A 20351-nucleotide genomic window follows, 5' to 3' on the forward strand; every position below is an offset into this window, starting at 1 on the left:
AGAGAACACATGCAGGATCACGGCATAATTCACCCCGTTGAGAAAATAAAGTGGGGCCGTTACGGGCAGGACACGTGGCGATAAGGGGGCGATGGGCGCTTGCTGCTGTGAGCAGTGAGCACACGTGTTGTGCCTCCCATGACACCTTGCGGCAAACTGTTGCAATATCTGAGCCTGCCCTAATTGCTGTACTAATCAGGCGTGTAACGAGCTGCAACACACACACACACGGAGAGAGATTGGACGAATCGTCAATATTGAGAACAGAGATTCGATTCCAGCATTGATTTGTTTAATCTCTTCCCCCCCCCCCCCACCGTCTCGTGGCTAAACCACAGCAGATGCTAACGTTGCATTAGCATGTTATTTACATGAATATCTCGTTTGGCCATCTCCTGCTGGTTGAGGGCCTGCCTGCACCGAAGGGCTAATTTAGCATATGATTTGTGTTTTAATTAGCAGTTAATTAATGTGTAAGTACATTTCATGTACTTACACATGCTTCGGTTTAAATCGATTCTACATGTGTGTCCTGTAATGTACATATGGTGTTTTCCTGAGAAAAAAAAATATCTATTGACCCAACGCGTATTGGAAACCATATCATTGTTTTAACCATTGCGTCCTAACTGTGCGAATCGAGTTGTATTGCAGAGTGGATGATTATGAATTTCAGGGTTTTGAATTATCAATTTTTTTAAGCCCTTGGTGGCCAGGTAGCTCAAAAGTCTAAGTGCTGAGCTGGCTTCACTGATGCCACATGTGATTTCATGATTTAAACCAGGTTAAGTGTAGTTGGTGAGTTGGTAACACACACACACACACACGCGAAAAATATTCACGTTTTAAAATTTGCTGCTGATCTTAATTTGGCTAAATTCCAGCCGTGGAATAAAAAAAAAACACCCGCGACCACGCACCGTTCAATCGGTCCCAGGAGCGAATTGTGGTCCGTAAGTCGAGCACTGTCCGTACACACAATTCAAACGTCGGCTTTACGGTCATGTGACGAACCTAATGAAGTGCTGCCCTCTACAGCACTGCGCGTGTGCACCGGAGGGTTATTCGATGGGAGCTCGCGCCACGGGGAGCGCTGCGATACTTTATTCCGTGAGCCTTTTTACTCCAATACAAAAGCTTGCACTGCTGTGCGAGAAATCCTACCGGATACTTTTTCGGAACACGACAGCACCACAAATTGTACAATATAAATAACACCATTTTTAAAACCCACACGCATGCATTGCTGAATCCATTAACATTTTGCTGTCTTGTTTTTTTCCTTGCAACCCCCCATACCTCCCTCCCTCTCCGCCAACTGCTACCTTCTCATTTTCAGGATTAATCTCGGAAGCCTTCAAAGAATCTGCACCCATCGCAGGATTGGACCAAAGTTCTGCAACGTTGCTTGCCGAGGCATCTTTTTTTTATAGTTCTGTTTTTTTTCCGATTTGTGACAATTTTAAGGAACAACACCCAAAGCGATTCGGGCTGTCGGGGGAGCAGCACCGCTCGAATACAAAAACTAAAAACTTTTTAGCAGCAGACTCCCTGCGAAATCCGCAGCTCTCCTCTGCTTCCTCCTCCGCCGCGTCGTTCAACCTCGCCGCCCTGCTCCTCAACCATGGAGCACCTGGAGGAGGACCTCACGTGCCCCGTGTGCTTCTCGCTGTTCGAGGAGCCGCGCGTCCTGCCCTGCTCGCACACCTTCTGCCGCCGCTGCCTGGAGAGCGTCCTGCAGGCCACGGTGGAGCAGTTCCCGCTGTGGCGCGCCCTCCGCGTGCCTCTCAAGTGCCCGAGCTGCCGCCACATGTTCGACATGCCCTCGGCGGGCCTCTCCTACCTGCCGCTCAACTACTCGCTGGTGGCCATCGTGGAGAAGTACCGGCGCCAGCAGAAGCTGCAGCGCGAGCGCGAGCTGGCCGAGTCGGCGCGCCCGCCCGCGTGCGCCGAGCACAGTGAGCAGCCGCTCAACGTCTACTGCCTCACGGACCGCACGCTCGTGTGCGGCTTCTGCCTCACGCTGGGCGAGCACCGCAGCCACGACATCGAGTCGCTCGCATCCGCCTGCGCCCGCGAGGGCCGCGCGCTCGAGGAGAGCACGCGCGCGCTGCTCTCCGACGACGATGATGTCGCCGAAGGCGACGACGGGGGCGCCGGCGGCCGTAGTAGCAGTGGCGGTGACGACGACGACAACAACGTGAGGGAGGTAGGCGTGGGCCATCAGGAGGAGGGAGTTGGAGATTCGGTTACCGTTTCGGATCCAGTTCCGGAAGATGTTGGCGATGCTCATCGTGGTAACGATGGTGACGATGCTGCCGAGGATGACCAGCATCAGGAGGAGGTTGAGGAAGAGGCTCCGGATGTGGAGCGGCAAGGGGAGGGTCGCCGGAGGAGGAGGAGGACGACAAGCGGCGGGACGAGCGAGGAGGAGGTGGGGAGTGGAAGGGAAGATCAGGGAGGGGAGAATGGACGGGGAGAACGGGCTGCTGGGGACGAGGCGGTCGCTCGAGGGGCCAAGGAAGCGGTGGACGAGCAAAACGAGGAGCGGAATCGGAGCCCGCAACGTCGAGCGAAGCAACGTTACCCGGGGCCCTGGGCCACGGCGCGAACCCAGCTGCTGGAGCTGGAGGCGCGGCGCACCGGGTACGAGGTGCTGGTGAACCAGGAGGCGGCGCAGGTCGAGGCCTACTTCGCGGCGCTGCGCGACGATCTCGGCAAGCAGCAGATGGCCGTGATGGAGTACATGGAGGCGGCCAGCCGGCGTGCCTCGCTGGGCTACGAGCGGGCCATCGGCGTGCTGCGCGGCGTGCTGGACGAGCACGCCGCCGTGCTGGCGCTGGCCGGGGAGGCCCAGGACGCGATGCTGCTGGGCGAGCCCGTGGCCTTCCTGCAGAAGATGCACGTGTTCCGCGAGCGCTACGAGCTGCTGTGCGCCGCCGCGTGCGCCGCCCGGCCCGAGCCGCCGAGCTTTGGTCCCCGCTGCCAGGACTACCTGGTGCGCGGCTGGGCCGACGTGCCGCTCGGACGGCTCAGGGACGCGCCCCTGCCGCGACTTCCGTACGACGACGAAGGCGACGGCGGCGGGGAGGATGATGGCGGCGGCGGCGTTCGGCGCGACAGCGGCGGAGGCCTGGGCGGAGGGGATTTGGGGTCAACGGATGAAGACGGAGCCGTCTACGGCCACAACCACCACCTGTCCGTCATCCTGGAGGAGGAGACGGAAGAGGACGACGACGTCGATGGGACTGAACAGAAGGCTGACGAACTCGACATTGACCGCGGCTGGGGTGTCGGAGCCGGTGGACGAGCGTCGGCATCGCGAGCGTCGACGGCCGCCGACGTCTTTGCGCTTCTCGACGGCGACGCGGATGACGGCGTGACGGAGGAGGAGCTGGCGACCGCGTGGCTCCCGTTCGAGGTGGAGCAGGGCCTCGTCCTCCTCTCGGCGCTGGCGAGCCTTCGCTGGGCCGACGCGGCGGCGCTGGCGGCGCGCGCCGCCAGGATCTCCGAGACGTCGGCGCGGAAGGTCCTCGGTCGGGGCGGCCGGGCCTTGCTCCGCGCGCTAGGCCCCGCGTCCTCTCCCCGGCCCGCGCTCCTCCACGCCGCTCTCTGGCTCTCCGTCGCCCTCTTCCTCGCCTTCTGCTGCTGCTGCTTCTTCGCCTCCCTCCTAGTCCGCGGCGAAGACGGCGCGGCGGCGGCGGGGGGGAAGCTCGGGGCGCCGGGCGCCGTGGGGCTGGCGCTGCTGCCGCTGCTGCCCTGCGTCGCCGTGGTGGGCGCCAACGCCCTCATGCGGCGGCGGCAGGGCCTGGGATGTGGCTGGGGGCCCAAATGGGCCGTGGGGTCCGTGGGGGTTCTGAGGGCCGTGGCGGTGCGTGTGCGTGCCGCCCTCTAGAGGAAGACGGCACGAGGAGGAGGAGGGGAGGGGATGACCAATTCGCCGCCCCTGGACACTCGGTAGCCACCAGATGCGGCGAGCTACCTGCTGCTAATGTAGTGGTTGGTGGTTAATTTAATCAGTTCATGAACCCAATCTATTCTCGCAATCGCGAGGCGTTTAATTGGACCGTGCGTGACGCAAGATTAGTATTTTCGCTTCATTTTTTTTTTATTAGCCGTGAGGTGTTGGGGCTTCCGTGGCCCGGCGAGGTTGCTAGGTGGCCATAAAGATGTGACCGTGTACAGCCAAGTAGGTGGCTATTGTGTCCTTTTGCTTTGCTTGTGAGTTTTATTTGGGTTTCTCACGCCCTCAAAACGCCTCCGCGGGGGGTAAAAGTTGGTCAAACATCCCAATGCAGCAGGCAGGACCGTCCTGAAAAAAAGGTCTTGCTTGAGACTCGGAGGCATTTCTGCATTAAGGCCATTGTTATGACTTCCACAATTATAGCATTTAAATGAGCATTTTGGATTAGACGGCAAACGCTAATCCGAGACCTATTACGATTTTCTTCGATAAAATAATGTCTTTGTGTTGGTCCCGAACTAGATAATAATACTGTGGCGAAAATTACAAAAGTACTGCAATTGTAATACTTCCCAAGCAACAAAATATGTTATCTGTGGTAGTCGTGGAGCGCTCAGGCTTCTCCATCAACTTGAATAAAATGAGGTGTTCATTTAATATTTCATGACGCGTCGTTCGTGCTCGGAAGATCGATCGATTGATCGAAATCGACAATTCGGCGAATCTGCCCCGGAGCTGCCTATCCGCCCTACCATTTATAATGACCCCGGCCGCGTGATGCGACCCGCACCTTCCAAAACCGTACAACTGATAGGGGTGCGCCAGGCGTGTAAATTTCAGGGTGCTTCTGTGTCACGATGCTCATCTCTGTTCACTCGTCCCCAGACCAACCTCGTGACCTCGCCGTGCGTACGGGTGAACGACACCCGCACGCGATTCGAGGAAGGGCGTGAACATGCGCCGTGAATATACGGGGGCTCTGCAACGTTTGGTGGGGGGGGGGGCAACTAGTGGAGTAATGCAAACAAAATAATTAATATAAAAAAAAACGCTTTAATGAAATGTACGGTACTATTAATGGAAGAACTCCACAACTCCAGGAAGTGGCCCCGAAGCTTGCCATAACGTAAGGGACCGTGGCCAATTACAGCCAACGTCAGTTGAGCGTGGACAATTACACCCAAGCCGAAACATAACAGATAAAAAAAATGTTTTTTATTTTTATTTTATTTTTTATGATAGAACATAGTATTGTCATCAGTATGACATAAGTATGCCAAGTTTGCAGTCGATACCACATTGGGAAGTGGGTAAAATTGAGTTACAAGATTTGAGGATATAAATTAAGAAACGCAGTATATTCCTGGGGTTATATTCTCCCACTTCCGCCAACCCGCACTCGAGCGGGATTGTGCGGCTTTGCAAAATAATCGCCCCCAATCCCACGACTCGCACGGCCAATGCTGGTAGGGGGGGGGGAGGCCATCATCCATCCAGCAGTGGATTGACCACCACGAGTCGTGGCGAACGTGGGAGGAGGGATATTGAGGGGGCGGGAGAGTTCGACCGGTGAGTGGCCCGGATAAAAATTCACAAGCCCCTCTGCGCCCCCTAGTGGCGGGATTTGAACTCCACTTGTGCCGCGTTACCCAATAGATTTGATTGACGCGCGGGGCCCATGATTTGTTCGACTAGATTTGAAGTTTTCGTCACTGCAGGGATCCTTACTGTTTTGGTTCTTTCGGTAAAGTCACGTGGGTATTAAATGAAATAAATCACGACGTTTCGGGCGCAACACAAGCGTCTGTCATCAGGTGGGACAACCACAGCAAGAAACAATTGCTGAAGTGGCAATAGATAAGATGGCTTCATCTCCAGGTTGTGACGCAGAGATGTTTTGGAACTCTGCCCCAGATAGTTCTCGCTCGGCATACTTTTTGTTTATTCCCCCCCCCCCCCCCCTGATCATTACGAAAGTCAACTCGATTCGTAACTCTATTCCTAACCCGAGAACGAACACGTCACTTGGTCGCGACCTCCCTACGATATGAACGCTGAACGTAGAACGGCAGGGAGTCTGAAATGTATCCCAGGCACGGATGGATCCACAGCGAACGGCTACACTTGGGGTGGGGAGCGGTGGCGCAGTGATTAGCGCACTGCGCTATGAACCCGGCCACGTGTGTTCAATCAGTGGCGAGTGATATCTGAAGCGTTCCTGAGCACCCCTTCTCCACCAGCACGTACTGGCCAGCGTGAAATATGGATGAGTAACCCCCTACGACCAAAACTACTTTTGTTTAACGCTTTCGTGTAGTCTTTGTAGCGATTATGGAGGTCGCGTCTATTTGAGTGTATTTTGTGTATGGCTTAAATATGTGATAAATTAAGCTTTTAAGTTGCTATGATTCCCTTCCTAAAGGTAGTGTTAACTCGTTGACCAATGTTATTTTAATGATTTGAAAGCTGGACTTCAACGAAGCTACTCCAATATAAGTGTTTAGCTAGTGCATATTAATGACAGTGGGTGGAGCGGTGGCGCGGTTAGTTGGCCCACTGCACGGTTAGGGCTTTTGGCTGCTATACATTTCCACGCGATAAGCCACTTTTTGTTTAGCCATAATTTGTGGCCTGATCGCTTCTGAAACAGAGCTATGTAGCTCGGTGGGTCTTACTTACCTGGTACAATACTAAAATACTCTTTGGCTCTTGCGGTAAAGTCACGTAGATGTAAAATAAAAATTAATGAAATAAAAATAATAGATCACGACGCTTGTTGCGATCGAAACGTCGTGATCTATTATTTTTTTATTACAATTTTTTTTCCATCTACGCGACTTTACCGAAAGAACCAAAGAGAGTGAATTCCTGCAGTCACGAAAGCCTCCAATCAAGATTAATACAAAAATAGTTTCTAGTTTTTACTCCTAAACTGGGCCACCGAAATTCTCGATTCCCGACTATGGCTAACATTGGTGGCGAGTGCCATCTGGTCCGGTACCGACTGGGTCGCCGGAGGATTGATACGAGCAGGCTGCCGACATGGCCAGTTTGCAGCGCCGTCCAGAGGTCGGTGACTCGGCCCAATTCTTACAGCCGGGTGGCAATGATGCCAATGAAACTGCAAGAGTGGAGTGGTTCTTGACGGATGCGTCCATTTGTGTAGCAAGAGGACCTTTACATCTCCATTGTGGGGAAACTGGAGGTCGGAGGTCGATTGCGTGACAGGCATGGGCGTAAGCTCGCAACAGGAAGGAAGCGATGGCGAGGTGCCATGACGACTTGTTGACCATATTTTAATCGAGCAGCGGATGGATCACAATTGAGAGTCCGGTCTCATCCGTGACGAATATTTGAGGCTTGTGGTGGAGTGGTTAGCGCACTGCGCTATGAACCCGGCGGCCTGCGTTCTATAACCTGGCCACGGCTCAGGTCGGTGGCGGCTGTTATCTGAACCGGTTTGGCTGTCGCCGCCACCCTCCTCCGCTTCACCAACCAACCTGCACTGACTAACGTGGTGAGGGGGAAGTGTGGGGAAGATTTAATCCAGCAGTGAATTGACCAAAGGGCTTGAAAGTTCAGCATGCTTTTTTTATACTAATACGAATGGCTGTATTTATGGGTTCGCGGTGAGCTTATTTGTTTAACGAAATTAAAGCAATTTTCACAATTAACTATTTAACAACCGTAATAACATTTTGCACATTTCAACAATGTTTTAAACTGAATTTTTTTTCATTTCTGCTCTTGATTTGTTAATATAGACTTGGACCAAGTTCCTTGCACCAACCGTTGTGATAAGTTATTCATTATCTGTGTGTCAATGTCCGTTTTCTATTAGTACTTAAGAAATAGTTACTATGTCCATAAGTAATTATTAAGTGTTTGTAAATGAACGCTATCAAATGATTAAAAAAAATTCTGAAAATAACGCGTCGGCAAATCTTGTGTTGGTCATCGGCGTTTCTTGTTTTGCTGATTCATCTTAATCCCCACTTTTGCAGCCTTTTCTAACGTAAGTTCTTCAATCATTTCCTGGAGTTAGAGGCAGACGGAAGCAACACCTAATACTGTATTAGGACAAGGAAGACTAATCGTGCATATTAATGTTTTTTTGGAGCACTTTCTAAACGTGCGTTTGTTCTCAAACATTTAATTATCAATTAGACCATTGGCGCTCGTGGCAGGCGCGCGGGAATTGACAGGCGCACGGGAATTGACAAAATTGAATAAAAGCTGAAAAGTGTGCAAAGAAGCAACGTTGGAGTGCACGCTTGGAATTGCAGACAAAGGAAAACGTGGATTCGATAACACGTGCACACGTTAAAGACATCGTATCGCTTTAGGTAGAGGAGGGGGGGTTAGCACACGTTGCTAGATGGTATGGTAATCAGGCTTGTGGTCGAGACACGATGGACTAGAAGCCAAATAAGTAAGATTTAAAAACACTTTTTTAAAACACGCTTTAATGAAATGTACTAGTAATGGAAGAACTCCACGACTCCAGGAAGTGGCCCCGAAGCTTGCCAGAACGTAAGAGACCCTGGCCAATTACAGCCACCGTCTGTTTCCCGTGGACAATTAGACCCAAGCCGAAACATATCATATGAAAATATGTTTTTATTTGTTATGATAAAATATAGTATTGTCATCAGTATGACATAAGTATACCACGTTTGCAGTCGATACCACATTGGGAAGTGGGTTAAAATTGAGTTACAAGATTTGAGCATATAACAACGACCACAACAACAACAGACAGAGTGAGTTAAATGAAAGCGTGTAGAAAGAGAATTCGTCCGAGAGAGGCCGTGCCGTCGCAGAGGATGGAGGGATGACATCGGCTCACTTTGAGAAGCTGGGTGGATTTGTTTGTACGTGAAACTGAGATGCCGATGGTTTGGAGACCTTCATACAGCAGTGGGTTTGATCATACCTGCATGATCGGTGTCCGAAACTTGAATTTCTAGTGATGTTACGATTCACCCACCCCTGGTGATTTGATACGTTTTCGAGATGAGATTAAAAAAAAACGTAGCGGCTGCAGGAATCACGCGAACTCCTCATTAACGGATGTAACAAAGGGAGGTGGCCACAATGGTAAACGCACGCTTCTCCACGAACCTCCGTTAAATCCCCTGTCGCGGCTGACACAAGCGATATCTTTAAAATTAAGCGATACCCCGCGTCACCTGGTTCAATTAAAGTAATGCCCGTTGTGCAAATCCACAGCAACTATCCGTGGAAATGCCCCCCGCGTCTAGCCCCTCCACTTAAATAGTATTAATACTTTTCGATTTAAAGCTTTCGTGACTGCAGGGATTCATATTCTTGGTTCTTTCGGTAAAGTCGCGTAGAAGGGAAATGATAAAAATATAAGCAACACAAATTAAAAAAAAAATATTTTTTAAAACAAAATAGTTTTTATTTTATTTTATTATTTCCCTTCTACGTGACTTTACCGAAAGAACCAAGAATAGTATTAATAATTTCTCCTTATAACACGCTCCCGCGCTATATAGTACAGTATTCCTTCACTCGAGAAGAGAGATAGCAACTCAGAGGCGCGAGAAGGAAGCACAGTCGAGTGGGAAGGCAGCAGTCACGCGGCGTCAAATCCCCCCCCCCAACCGCAGAGCTCTGCCGTCCTCTACATATGAAGATGTGATCGGCCATTGAATTTGGAGGAAACCCGGAGCAAACAGCCCGTTCCCGCGTGCAGATGGAACAGGTGGAGTCCATTCTAGATTTGAAGCTTTCGTGACTGGAAGGATTCATACTCTTTGTTTTTTTCGGTAAAGTTACGTAGGTAAAAAATAAAATAAATGAAAACAACTAAATTAAACCACGACGTTTCGGGCGCAACACAAGCGTATTTCTTCAGGTGGGACACCCACAGCAAGAAACAATTGTGCCCACTTAAAGCAATTTCAGCAATTGTTTCTTTCTGTGGTTGTTCCACCTGATGACGGACGCTTGTGTTGCGCCCGAAACGTCGTGTTTTAATTTAGTTGTTTTCATTTATTTTATTTGTTACCTACGTGACTTTACCGAAAGAACCAAAGAGTAGGTGGAGTCCACATTTTTGTTTCTGCACTGCCTTCTGGCAAGCCAGGGGTATGGGCACTTCCCCAACGCCCACCGGACTGGAGTTTTCACAACATTTGTGTGACCCCAACCTCCGCAGTGCTGGGGATCACGGGTCAAGTGCATGGCCACCACCGACAGGTGAAATCAATGCAGTCCCCTTTAACCGGTAGAGTACTTTAATAATAATAAAAATTACTCAATCAATACAAAAGGTACATGCGCAGACCTGCAATCGCTTGTCCACGTCACTCATGGCGGAAGGGTCTTCGCTGGAGGGGAACTCTAGAGAGCCTATTCTTAGGTTTTTTCGGTAAAGTCACGTAGGTAAAACATTAAAATTACTAAAAGTAAAATAAAATAAAATAAAAATCACGACGTTTCGGAGGCAACACAAGCTTCCGTCTTCAGGTGTTGCCTACGAAACGTCGTGATTTTTATTTTTATTTTATTAATTTTAATGTTTTACCTACGTGACTTTACCGAAAAAACCTACGAATATGAATCCTTGCAGTCACGAAAGCTTCAAATCTAGAATTAATGCCCTCTAGAAAGCCTGTCTACAGGGTGTTTGGCCTACTCTTCCAGTAGGCGAACCCACTCTTATCAGACCGCAATGCCATCGCAAGACCCGTTGCATCAGTTTTTTCATTTTTTTTCAGTTTCATTTATTTGGTATAGCCCCTGGTGAGCCATTCGGCTCTTGAATCGGGTGCAACCGCAACAAACAAAAACATGAACAAGAAAACATCTTAAAGTGACCACGACAGCATCTGAAAGCTTTTGACTCGTACGGTCCCCTTCCTCTCAAGAGTGCGGCCCTTTGCGGCCAAGGGAGAGGGCCGCAGTGAATCTCGAAGTGGCACCGCTGAATTAATTTGCAAAGGAAGAGGCTGGGTTGTTGACAGTTCGGTTCCGGATGGCACTAGGGACTGTAGCAGAGTTGTAAGCCTGAGATGAAATAATTAGTTTACAATAACAATGGGAATCGTTTACAGCGTTAGTCCCACCGCGAGACGAGGGCCTCTTTCCACGCCGTCGAATTTGGCCGTGGCGGTTGTTTGACCATACTTCACCACGCTGGTCAGTGGTGGTGGGTAGAGGGTTCTGGTGATGTTAGCGGTGGCCTGGAATCAAACTCGAGTTACCGAGGTTCACAAAGCGCAGTGCTGCTCATCACTGCCATCATCATGACCCCCCCCCAGATTGAGAATGGATTTGTGAGAGCTCTGCCTATTTACGATATAGAACGTTAAAAAATGTTTGTTGGGGGGGGGGGATGGGGTGCAAAACGAAAAAAAACCCACACACAAAAAAAGCAACAAATAAAGTGCGTAACCGACAACATTCTTTTTTGCGACCGATTCAAATAACAATAATGAGAATAAAAAAGGTGCGAATAACGAATAACGGACTCTGGCTTTAAACAGAGAATCGGCCAGCACCCACCCCCCTCCCCATGCCCATATTAGGAAGGTCCAATCAAAAGAGAGGAAACGGGGGGGAGGGAGGGAGGCAAGTGGTGGGGCCTGGGGGGGGGGCCCAACGTGCAACGGTTATAATTTCAAACGGGGAGCGGCCAATCAGCGGCCTCCAAATTTGCTCCGCCTACGTCATGCCCATATATGGCGCCCACATTCAAAACTGAAAGGGTGGAGGATGCTATATATATTTATTAAATAATAATGATGATTTTTTTTGGGGTGGATTCAGAACGGAGTTCTTCTTAAAAATGCATTTTCTATACAGTATATATAGAGACAACAATAAAGGTGATTCCTTTCTCAAACGCGCATTTGAGGCATGTGGCTCAATTGTGTATACGCCCTGGAGGCAGAGTGGTGGAAATTGTACGTTCCTATGACAAGGGATTGAGTTTATCCACAGGGAACTTTAATGATTTCACCATCAAAAGAATAAATAACAAAAGCGTATAAAAGCGAGCTAACTTTTCTCATAACTGCAGGGAGGCATAGAAGTGAGTTACTCAAGGGTTAGGCGACGAGACAGCGGGCAGAGAACAAGATTTTGAGAATTTGAGATTAATAAATCGTAAACGTTATCACTTAATTTTAAATAAAAAAAACAGCCAATAAGCGTTCAGTACAGGCGCCCCGCCCATTTTATGCCCAAACAAGGCGCCTTAATTGAGTTTAATAATACAAAAATAAAATATATTCTTTTCCTTCTAACGGGTCGCGCTTTTGCATTTTATAAGCTGCTTTTTGAAAGAAAAAAAAACCTCAACGTCAAACATTGAACCCCTGCCCACTCCATGTCCATATAAAGGCGCCATAATTTAAAAATTAAAAGACAACCAATCACGATTTGTTTTCGGGTCGCGAGCCCCCCTTCACCCCCCCCCCCCCTCAGGTCCCCCCCACCCCCCAAGCCCCCCCCCCCACCACGCCCGCTCATATTTAAGCACCTGTGGGTTGGGGGGGGGTGCAAAAAAAACCCCGCGCGTAGCTTCCCCAGCCAGCCAATCACATCGCGTGGATTTCACCCCCCCCCACACACCCCACCACTCCCCCCCCAACAGCCCCGCCCCGCAGCCGGCTCAGGGTGTATAAAAAAAAAGCGCGCGTTAATTCAAAAAGACGTCTCCAGCCAATCGCGTGGCCCCGTTCGCTCGCCCCGCCCACGCCATGCCCTTATAAGGCGCGAAAATTTGAAATTTTAGCGCGGCGGTTTGTCCCAGGGTGCAGCGCGTCGCGACGCTAACGGCCGCGCGTCGCCCCGCCGCCACAGGCGCCCCGCGCCGCCGCCGCCTCCCCGCGCCGCCCGCGGTTTTTTCCCGTGAATTTTTCTCCGCGGATTTTTCGCATTCGCCGGGACGCGGGGGCCACGACACCGCCCTCAGCCTTCTCGCTCCTCCTCGCCTCTTCCTCCTCCGCCGCTCGCTTGCTCGCTCGCCCCGCGGGGTGAGAAAAGTGGCGAACGCCGCGTCGCGCACACGCCACGCACGTGGGTGGTGTAGGGCGCACCACGCCGGCAGGTAGAGCAGCAGAGAGAGAGACACGGGGACGGGGGAGATGGACAGACAGGCGGACAGATCGCGAGATGGGAGATAGACACACACACGTGTGACGGTGGAGATTTACGTACAGGCACGCAGACAGCGGACGGTGAGATAGCCAGCGAGGTGGAATGGGAGATGACACGCAGACGAAGTGGGAGATGTCACGCAGACGAAGTGGGAGATGTCACACAGACGAAGTGGGAGATGTCACACAGACGAAGTGGGAGATGTCACACAGACGAAGTGGGAGATGTCACACAGACGAAGTGGGAGATGTCACACAGACGAAGTGGGAGATGTCACACAGACGAAGTGGGAGATGTCACACAGACGAAGTTGGAGATGTCACACAGACGAAGTGGGAGATGACACACAGACGAAGTGGGAGATGACACACAGACGAAGTGGGAGATGACACACAGACGAAGTGGGAGATGACACACAGACGAAGTGGGAGATGACACACAGACGAAGTGGGAGATGACACACAGACGAAGTGGGAGATGACACAGACGAAGTGTGAGATAGACACACAGACGAAGTGTGAGATAGACACACAGACGAAGTGTGAGATGGACACACAGACGAAGTGTGAGATGACACACAGACGAAGTGGGAGATGACACACAGACGAAGTGGGAGATGACACACAGACGAAGTGGGAGATGACACGCAGACGAAGTGGGAGATGACACGCAGACGAAGTGGGAGATGACACAGACAAAGTGGGAGATGACACACAGACGAGGTGGGAGATGACACACAGACGAGGTGGGAGATGACACACAGACGAGGTGGGAGATGACACACAGACGAAGTGGGAGATGAGACACAGACGAAGTGGGAGATGACACACAGACGAAGTGGGAGATGTCACACAGACGAAGTGGGAGATGACACACAGACGAAGTGGGAGATGACACACAGACGAAGTGTGAGATAGACACACAGACGAAGTGTGAGATAGACACACAGACGAAGTGTGAGATGGACACACAGACGAAGTGTGAGATGGACACACAGACGAAGTGGGAGATGACACACAGACGAAGTGGGAGATGACACACAGACGAAGTGGGAGATGACACGCAGACGAAGTGGGAGATGACACGCAGACGAAGTGGGAGATGACACAGACAAAGTGGGAGATGACACACAGACGAGGTGGGAGATGACACACAGACGAGGTGGGAGATGACACACAGACGAGGTGGGAGATGACACACAGACGAAGTGGGAGATGAGACACAGACGAAGTGGGAGATGAGACACAGACGAAGTGGGAGATGAGACACAGACGAGGTGGGAGATGACACACAGACGAAGTGGGTGATAGACACACAGACGAGGTGGGAGATGACACACAGACGAAGTGGGAGATGACACACAGACGAAGTGGGAGATGACACACAGACGAAGTGGGAGATGACACAGACGAGGTGGGAGATGACACAGACGAGGTGGGAGATGACACACAGACGAAGTGGGAGATGACACACAGACAAAGTGGAGATAGACACACAGGCGAGGTGGGAGATAGACACACAGACGAAGTGGGAGATGACACACAGACGAAGTGGGAGATAGACACACAGACGAAGTGGGAGATAGACACACAGACGAAGTGGGTGATAGACACACAGACGAAGTGGGTGATAGACACACAGACGAAGTGGGTGATAGACACACAGACGAAGTGGGTGATAGACACACAGACGAAGTGGGTGATGACACACAGACGAGGTGGGAGATGACACACAGACGAGGTGGGAGATGACACACAGACGAGGTGGGAGATGACACACAGACGAAGTGGGAGATGACACAGACAAAGTGGGAGATGACACACAGACGAGGTGGGAGATGACACACAGACGAAGTGGGAGATGACACACAGACGAGGTGGGAGATGACACACAGACGAAGTGGGAGATGGACACACAGACGAAGTGGGAGATAGACACACAGACGAAGTGGGAGATGACACACAGACGAGGTGGGAGATGACACACAGACAGACCCGGTGATTTGCGGGTACCTGGGGAAATCCAGTAGAGACAAACGGAGGAGGGTTAAGATAGACAGACTCACACAGACTTCGCGATCGGATAACACAGACAAGACGAGATGCACGCACATTCTGACAATACGAGCACACAGAGACAAGGGCAGGGAGACGGACGCGGACATTGACAGGCTGATAGGGGAAGAGGATGGACCGTGATAGTGGCGGGGTAGGGGAGGAGGGATGCAGACGGACTTCACAGACGTGGTGAGAGATGTTACGTAGAGAGACAATTCTGGTTGGGATGAGACGAGTCTGGGATGAGATGAGACTGGTTGGGATGAGATGAGTTTGGTTGGGATGGCATGAGACTGGTTGGGATGAGATGAGTTGGTTGGGATGGGACTGGTTGGGATGAGATGAGTTGGTTGGGATGAGAGACGAAGTCTGGTTGGGATAAGACGAGACTGGTTGGGAATTGAGATGAGTTTGGTTGGGATGGCATGAGACTGGTTGGGATGAGATGAGTTGGTTGGGATGGGACTGGTTGGGATGAGATGCGTTGGTTGGGATGAGAGACGAAGTCTGGTTGGGATGAGAGACGAAGTCTGGTTGGGATGAGATGACTGTCAGGGTTGGGGGCAAGAGAAGTCAGGTCGGTGGACGTGACGAGAGAGACATCCCGAGACAACCACGGGGAGTAGCTGCCGGTAGAGACGGGGGTGTACAGCATCAGAAAGGGAGGGGTGGATATATCGGCTGTGGCGACCAGCAGAGACGGACAATCCTGTGACACGAGGACTGGGGCACACGGGGTAAAGAGAGACACGGTGACGAGCGAGAGAGATGCAGGGAGATCTAATTTTGTCTATGCACGCACAAAGAGAGACGCAGGCAAAGACATGCGGATGGAGGGAGATGTTAGGAGGCAGGAAAAGAGACGTGTTGAGACATGTTCGGACGAAACAAGAGACAGGGGGGGGGAGACAGGATGGTCTCCAGGAGATAATAGACACACGGGTTGGGCATTGAGAGAGACGTGGACAACTTTATCTGACGCTCTGAGAAAAAATGTGAATGGGAACTTTTTTTACAAACAAACGCAACGATAGAGTGAGGACGGGTAAGAAACGCGGGTACAGACACATGGGGGGGGTGAGCAAGGTGTCTTGGTTTTTCCCAGGTGAGACCACGCTTAGACAAGTCTGAATGATAGAGATCGTATCTTGGGGTGAGAGGTGGTATATATAAAATATCGTGAGACACAGGATCGATTCTTGCGAGGCAGTCTCAAGGATTTTGCGAGAGCGAGAGACAATTTGGAGACGCGCACCACAGACCTCGGACGGGGGAAGGACACGAGATGGATTTATAAAGTTGTAGAAAACACAGGCGGACATACACGTGGAGACGGACACGCTCATTATGAAGTCTACACACGCGTTATTTTAAGTCCACTGTGTTCGTCACCGCGCTGAGATTTGTTTAAGTGTATCACTACATTTTGAAAAAAAGTTTCAGTTCGCTGCAGTGATTGGTGTGTAATAACCCTATAACGGGCCCTGTCTCCGTTAGGCAGTGTATGTAACAAGTGTTAAGGTGCCTTCATTTGAAAGTTTGGCAAGTGGTATTTGATTAGTCTTGTCGGCCGTGTAAGGTATAAAATGCTGTGTCGTGTTCTACTCTAGCTGCTGCTGTTGGGAATTGCGGTGCCATACCTCGAAGTGATATGGAAAACCGGTCATCTGCTAACCTCGTACTTAATCAGTGTTGGTTAAAATGGTCAGTGGCGTTGTAAATCCTTTGCTGGATGAATGATTTGAAAGGTATCGCATAAAGTACGGCTTTGCGTGTAATTTTACCGCACTCATGCCCTGCCTGGTAGCTTAATTGATTGATTTGACAGCGTGTAACTTGTAGCAGCTACTCGGGGCGTATGCTACGCGCTTAATTGAGACGCAGAACTTTTTTGAACGGCCGTGGGACTGTTTGAAGCTTTGCTTGGGGGTTTGATTCATTATCTCGGGCGCAATTAGCGAGCGCGTAGAGCGTGGGGAGGGGGGAGGGGTTAATATAATGAATTGTTAACGAAGAGGGCTGGTGTCGTGGTATGAAACGTTTGAGTGATTGGTCTTCGTTTGCGTCGCCTGTGAATGGAATCTTGATTTGGCTGGCGAAGAAAGTTTGAAAAAGGCGGTTGAGCCGGAGTTGAATTTGGGGCGGGAAAAGGCAGAGATTTTAGCTCTAAAGTGGCCGTGTATAGCCTCGTCTGTACGGGGCCCCCATCCACTTGCGATGGTTGTTTGATGGTGGTGATGTTGGTGATGGTTGATGATGATGACTGGCCGTTCACGGATTTTTTTTTTATTTGTTGAGATATTTTTTTTTGCGAATTGTTGGTATTTACATGTCCAATAGTTTTTCTTGTTTTTGGGCTCACGTTTTTTGTTTAATGTAGATTTGTAAGTTTGTTAGTTAATAGCCGCCTAACTTTTTTTATTTTCAGTTACGTCTGTGTACATATGGATGTATTGTGATAAATGTGTGTTTTTTGTTGTTGTAAGAGTATCCGTTAATTTGGCGTGTCATAATGCCAGTACAGTACTGCTACAGTTAATGTTACGGTCGTTAATTATTATTTTGTGATTCCACATCATCACGCCATGTTGTATAGTTTTATGAAAAAAAATGTCGAAAGACCCCAGATATTCGACTGTGTGGTTCTCAACAAGTGCAGGGCATTAAGCACGACACGGCCACCTAAATGATCACACGAATTAATTTCCCCTCCCATCATGCGCCTAATAACACTCCCAACTCCATAACAAACCCATAGGACAAACCAAAAGCCGCCGACTTGCAGATTATAGCGTTTCTACAAATTAAAAAACACACTACCGTTTTTTTAAATTTCTGTACGTTAAGTGATGTCATGAAGGGTTCACACGAGGTCAGGACACAAGTTCAAGATCAATGAAATTGAGCAGAAGATGGTAGTAGTAGTTCGTGTGATATGTTCAGTTTGGTTGTCCTTAAATTTCCTCTGCTGTGGAAGAAGTCCTTCACCTGTACTCATCTGTCATCGGGCATGATCGATCCACTGCTGGATGAGGCCACCCCAAATCTTAACAAAACGAGCTAGCTGGCCAGGTCGGCTTGGGACACCCACTCCGATATTCCGATCACTTTTTTTTCCTTCCAAAGTGTGCGGCCCTTGAGTCGTGGGGTGTTCTTAACATTAACGTACAACACCAACCAACCCACGGTGACCAACGACTAAAATAGTAAAGCATTTTAAGGCGGATCATCATCTTTCTTCACGTCGGTAAAATAGGTACCCACTTTGTGGAAAGTTTAAACGAGTGGCCGATGAGTGTTTCCCATCGATTGTCGCGTGTTCCAAGCGATCTTGGCGTATAGGCCACACAGCTCAGCGAACCCTCTTGAACATATCATAACGTTTTAAACTTTTCTCTGGGATCTAGCGCCTTAAATAATTTGGTGTTCCTGCGCTGGTGGCTTCCTTTTTAGCGCGATAATCACGTGTTCCTCGCCTCCAGGTTGTTTCCTCCTGTATTGAAAAAAAGCTTTAACAACTAACATTTACAGCGTTACAGCTGAGCTTTGAGGGTGTTAATGCGTTAGCGCTGTCCGTCTGTACAATAAAATGTCATATAAATGACGTACGTGACATTTATGTCGTGGGAATGGCGTTTTATCATCGAGTTGTGTTGCTGTTAGGGAGTTGCCCTCTGGAGTCGGCACAACTGCGCAAGTTTAAGGAACGGGGATTTAAAAAAACCATCACGGTCAAAAAAAAAGACGTCGCATTTTTGCATCACTCTATTCCTTTGCGTATTTTAAAGAGCGACTTGTACGGACACGTTACATTCAAAGGCCGTTAGTGTCAATAGATTAGATTGTGTTTTTTTCTTCTTCCCAAAAAGACATCGTCAGGCTACCGTGTGTTGAGGCCATGATCAATCACATCAGTCAACAGTGTGATTTAGCGGGCGTATCGCTATGCATCGCCGTGGCGCGGTTGGGTTACGTACGGCGCGAAAGAAGTTCAACACACATGCATACAATGCACGCTACGGAGCCTGGCAACACGAGTTAGATTCTGTTAAACTTATCCGCGCCTCGAGGGATGATGCCGAGTATGATGTGCCGAGACGACCCTTGCCTCCTCCCAATTGGGAATCGAACACGCGTGCTTTAGCCCACAGTGCAACGTGGTCAAGCTGTCACATGCAACGCTACGAACCCACGGCCGATTTAAGTTTGATTCCAGGCCACGGCTACCAACTAAAGTGGCGAGTGATAGCTGCTGCACTCGGTCATGGGCATCGAACCCCCCTCCCTCCCTTCACGAATTCGCACTTTTCCAGCGTGATAAAGTATGGTCAGACAACCCAAGCTGCTGGACACCCGCGTGGGAAGGCCATCATTCGGCAAAGAGTTGTAAAGATACGGAGATTTTACTGTAGTGTAAACTACAACCGACTCTTATTATCGAGGCGTATTTCCTGTCGGCAAATGTTCAGCAACGTTAGGTTTTATTATAAAATATAGAACCCTGAGACGCCGTATCCGTGGTGGCCCCGAGCGTATTGGTGCCAATTCTACATTCCTATGGCCAAGGACCAGTGAATCCATCGGACAACAAACGTTGCTTCCCCAAATCTGAATGCCTCTGTCTGTAAAACGCAGTAACACCGTCATCATAAGCCATGATCATTCCACTGTTTAATGAAGGCCTCCCTTATACACCTTATGCGAGTATAGACCCTAAGCAGGAGGCGCGTTTTGATAGTCTAAAAATAGTAATAACGTAGAAGTAACCCTTTGATAATCTACTGCTGGATGAATGCCTCCCCATGCCTTGTCATTCACGGGGGTTGGTTGTTTGGTCATAATTCAGGCTGGTTGGTCCGTACGAGTTGGGTGGGCCACCCAGGTTCGGTTCAGACATCAATCGCCACTGCTGTGTCAGCCTTGGCCGGGAATCGAACTCGAGTTGGCTTGGCTAGGCGCGCGAACCACAGGGCACAAACACATGTGAAAGCTTAACTAGGTTGTCATGCCGGGTGGCGCTTGTGGTTCAGCTGGTCCTACTCGGAAGGGCACAAGTTCGATTCATGGTCGGTCGTGGGGTGGTGCGTGGGGGGGGGGGGGGAAGTGGGGGGGAAGGGGGGGTCGACTCTTAAACCGGTCAAAGTCGTACATCATTCTTGGCACGTAGATAAAATAGATACCGCTTTGTGGAAAGT

General features: G+C 50.1%; 1 protein-coding gene and 1 long non-coding RNA gene across 4 annotated transcripts in view; both read left to right on the plus strand.

The window, feature by feature from the left end:
* Positions 1-1512: 1512 nt before the first annotated feature.
* Positions 1513-4621, plus strand: LOC144728015 (uncharacterized). Its single transcript, XM_078607219.1, has one exon. It carries the CDS (start codon positions 1625-1627, stop codon positions 3893-3895), a length of 2271 nt encoding a protein of 756 aa, XP_078463345.1. The 5' UTR covers positions 1513-1624; the 3' UTR covers positions 3896-4621.
* Positions 4622-12763: 8142 nt separating this feature from the next.
* LOC144728017 (uncharacterized) overlaps positions 12764-20351 on the plus strand; it is a 32744-nt gene continuing 25156 nt past the window's right edge. For all 3 annotated transcript variants that reach the window (XR_013587469.1, XR_013587468.1, XR_013587470.1), the window contains exon 1: positions 12764-12975. This is a non-coding gene — a long non-coding RNA (uncharacterized LOC144728017). The remainder of the gene's footprint in view (positions 12976-20351) is intronic.

The sequence above is a fragment of the Lampetra planeri genome, chromosome 27 (assembly GCF_965212315.1).
Source record: "Lampetra planeri chromosome 27, kcLamPlan1.2.h2, whole genome shotgun sequence".
NCBI lineage: Eukaryota > Metazoa > Chordata > Hyperoartia > Petromyzontiformes > Petromyzontidae > Lampetra > Lampetra planeri.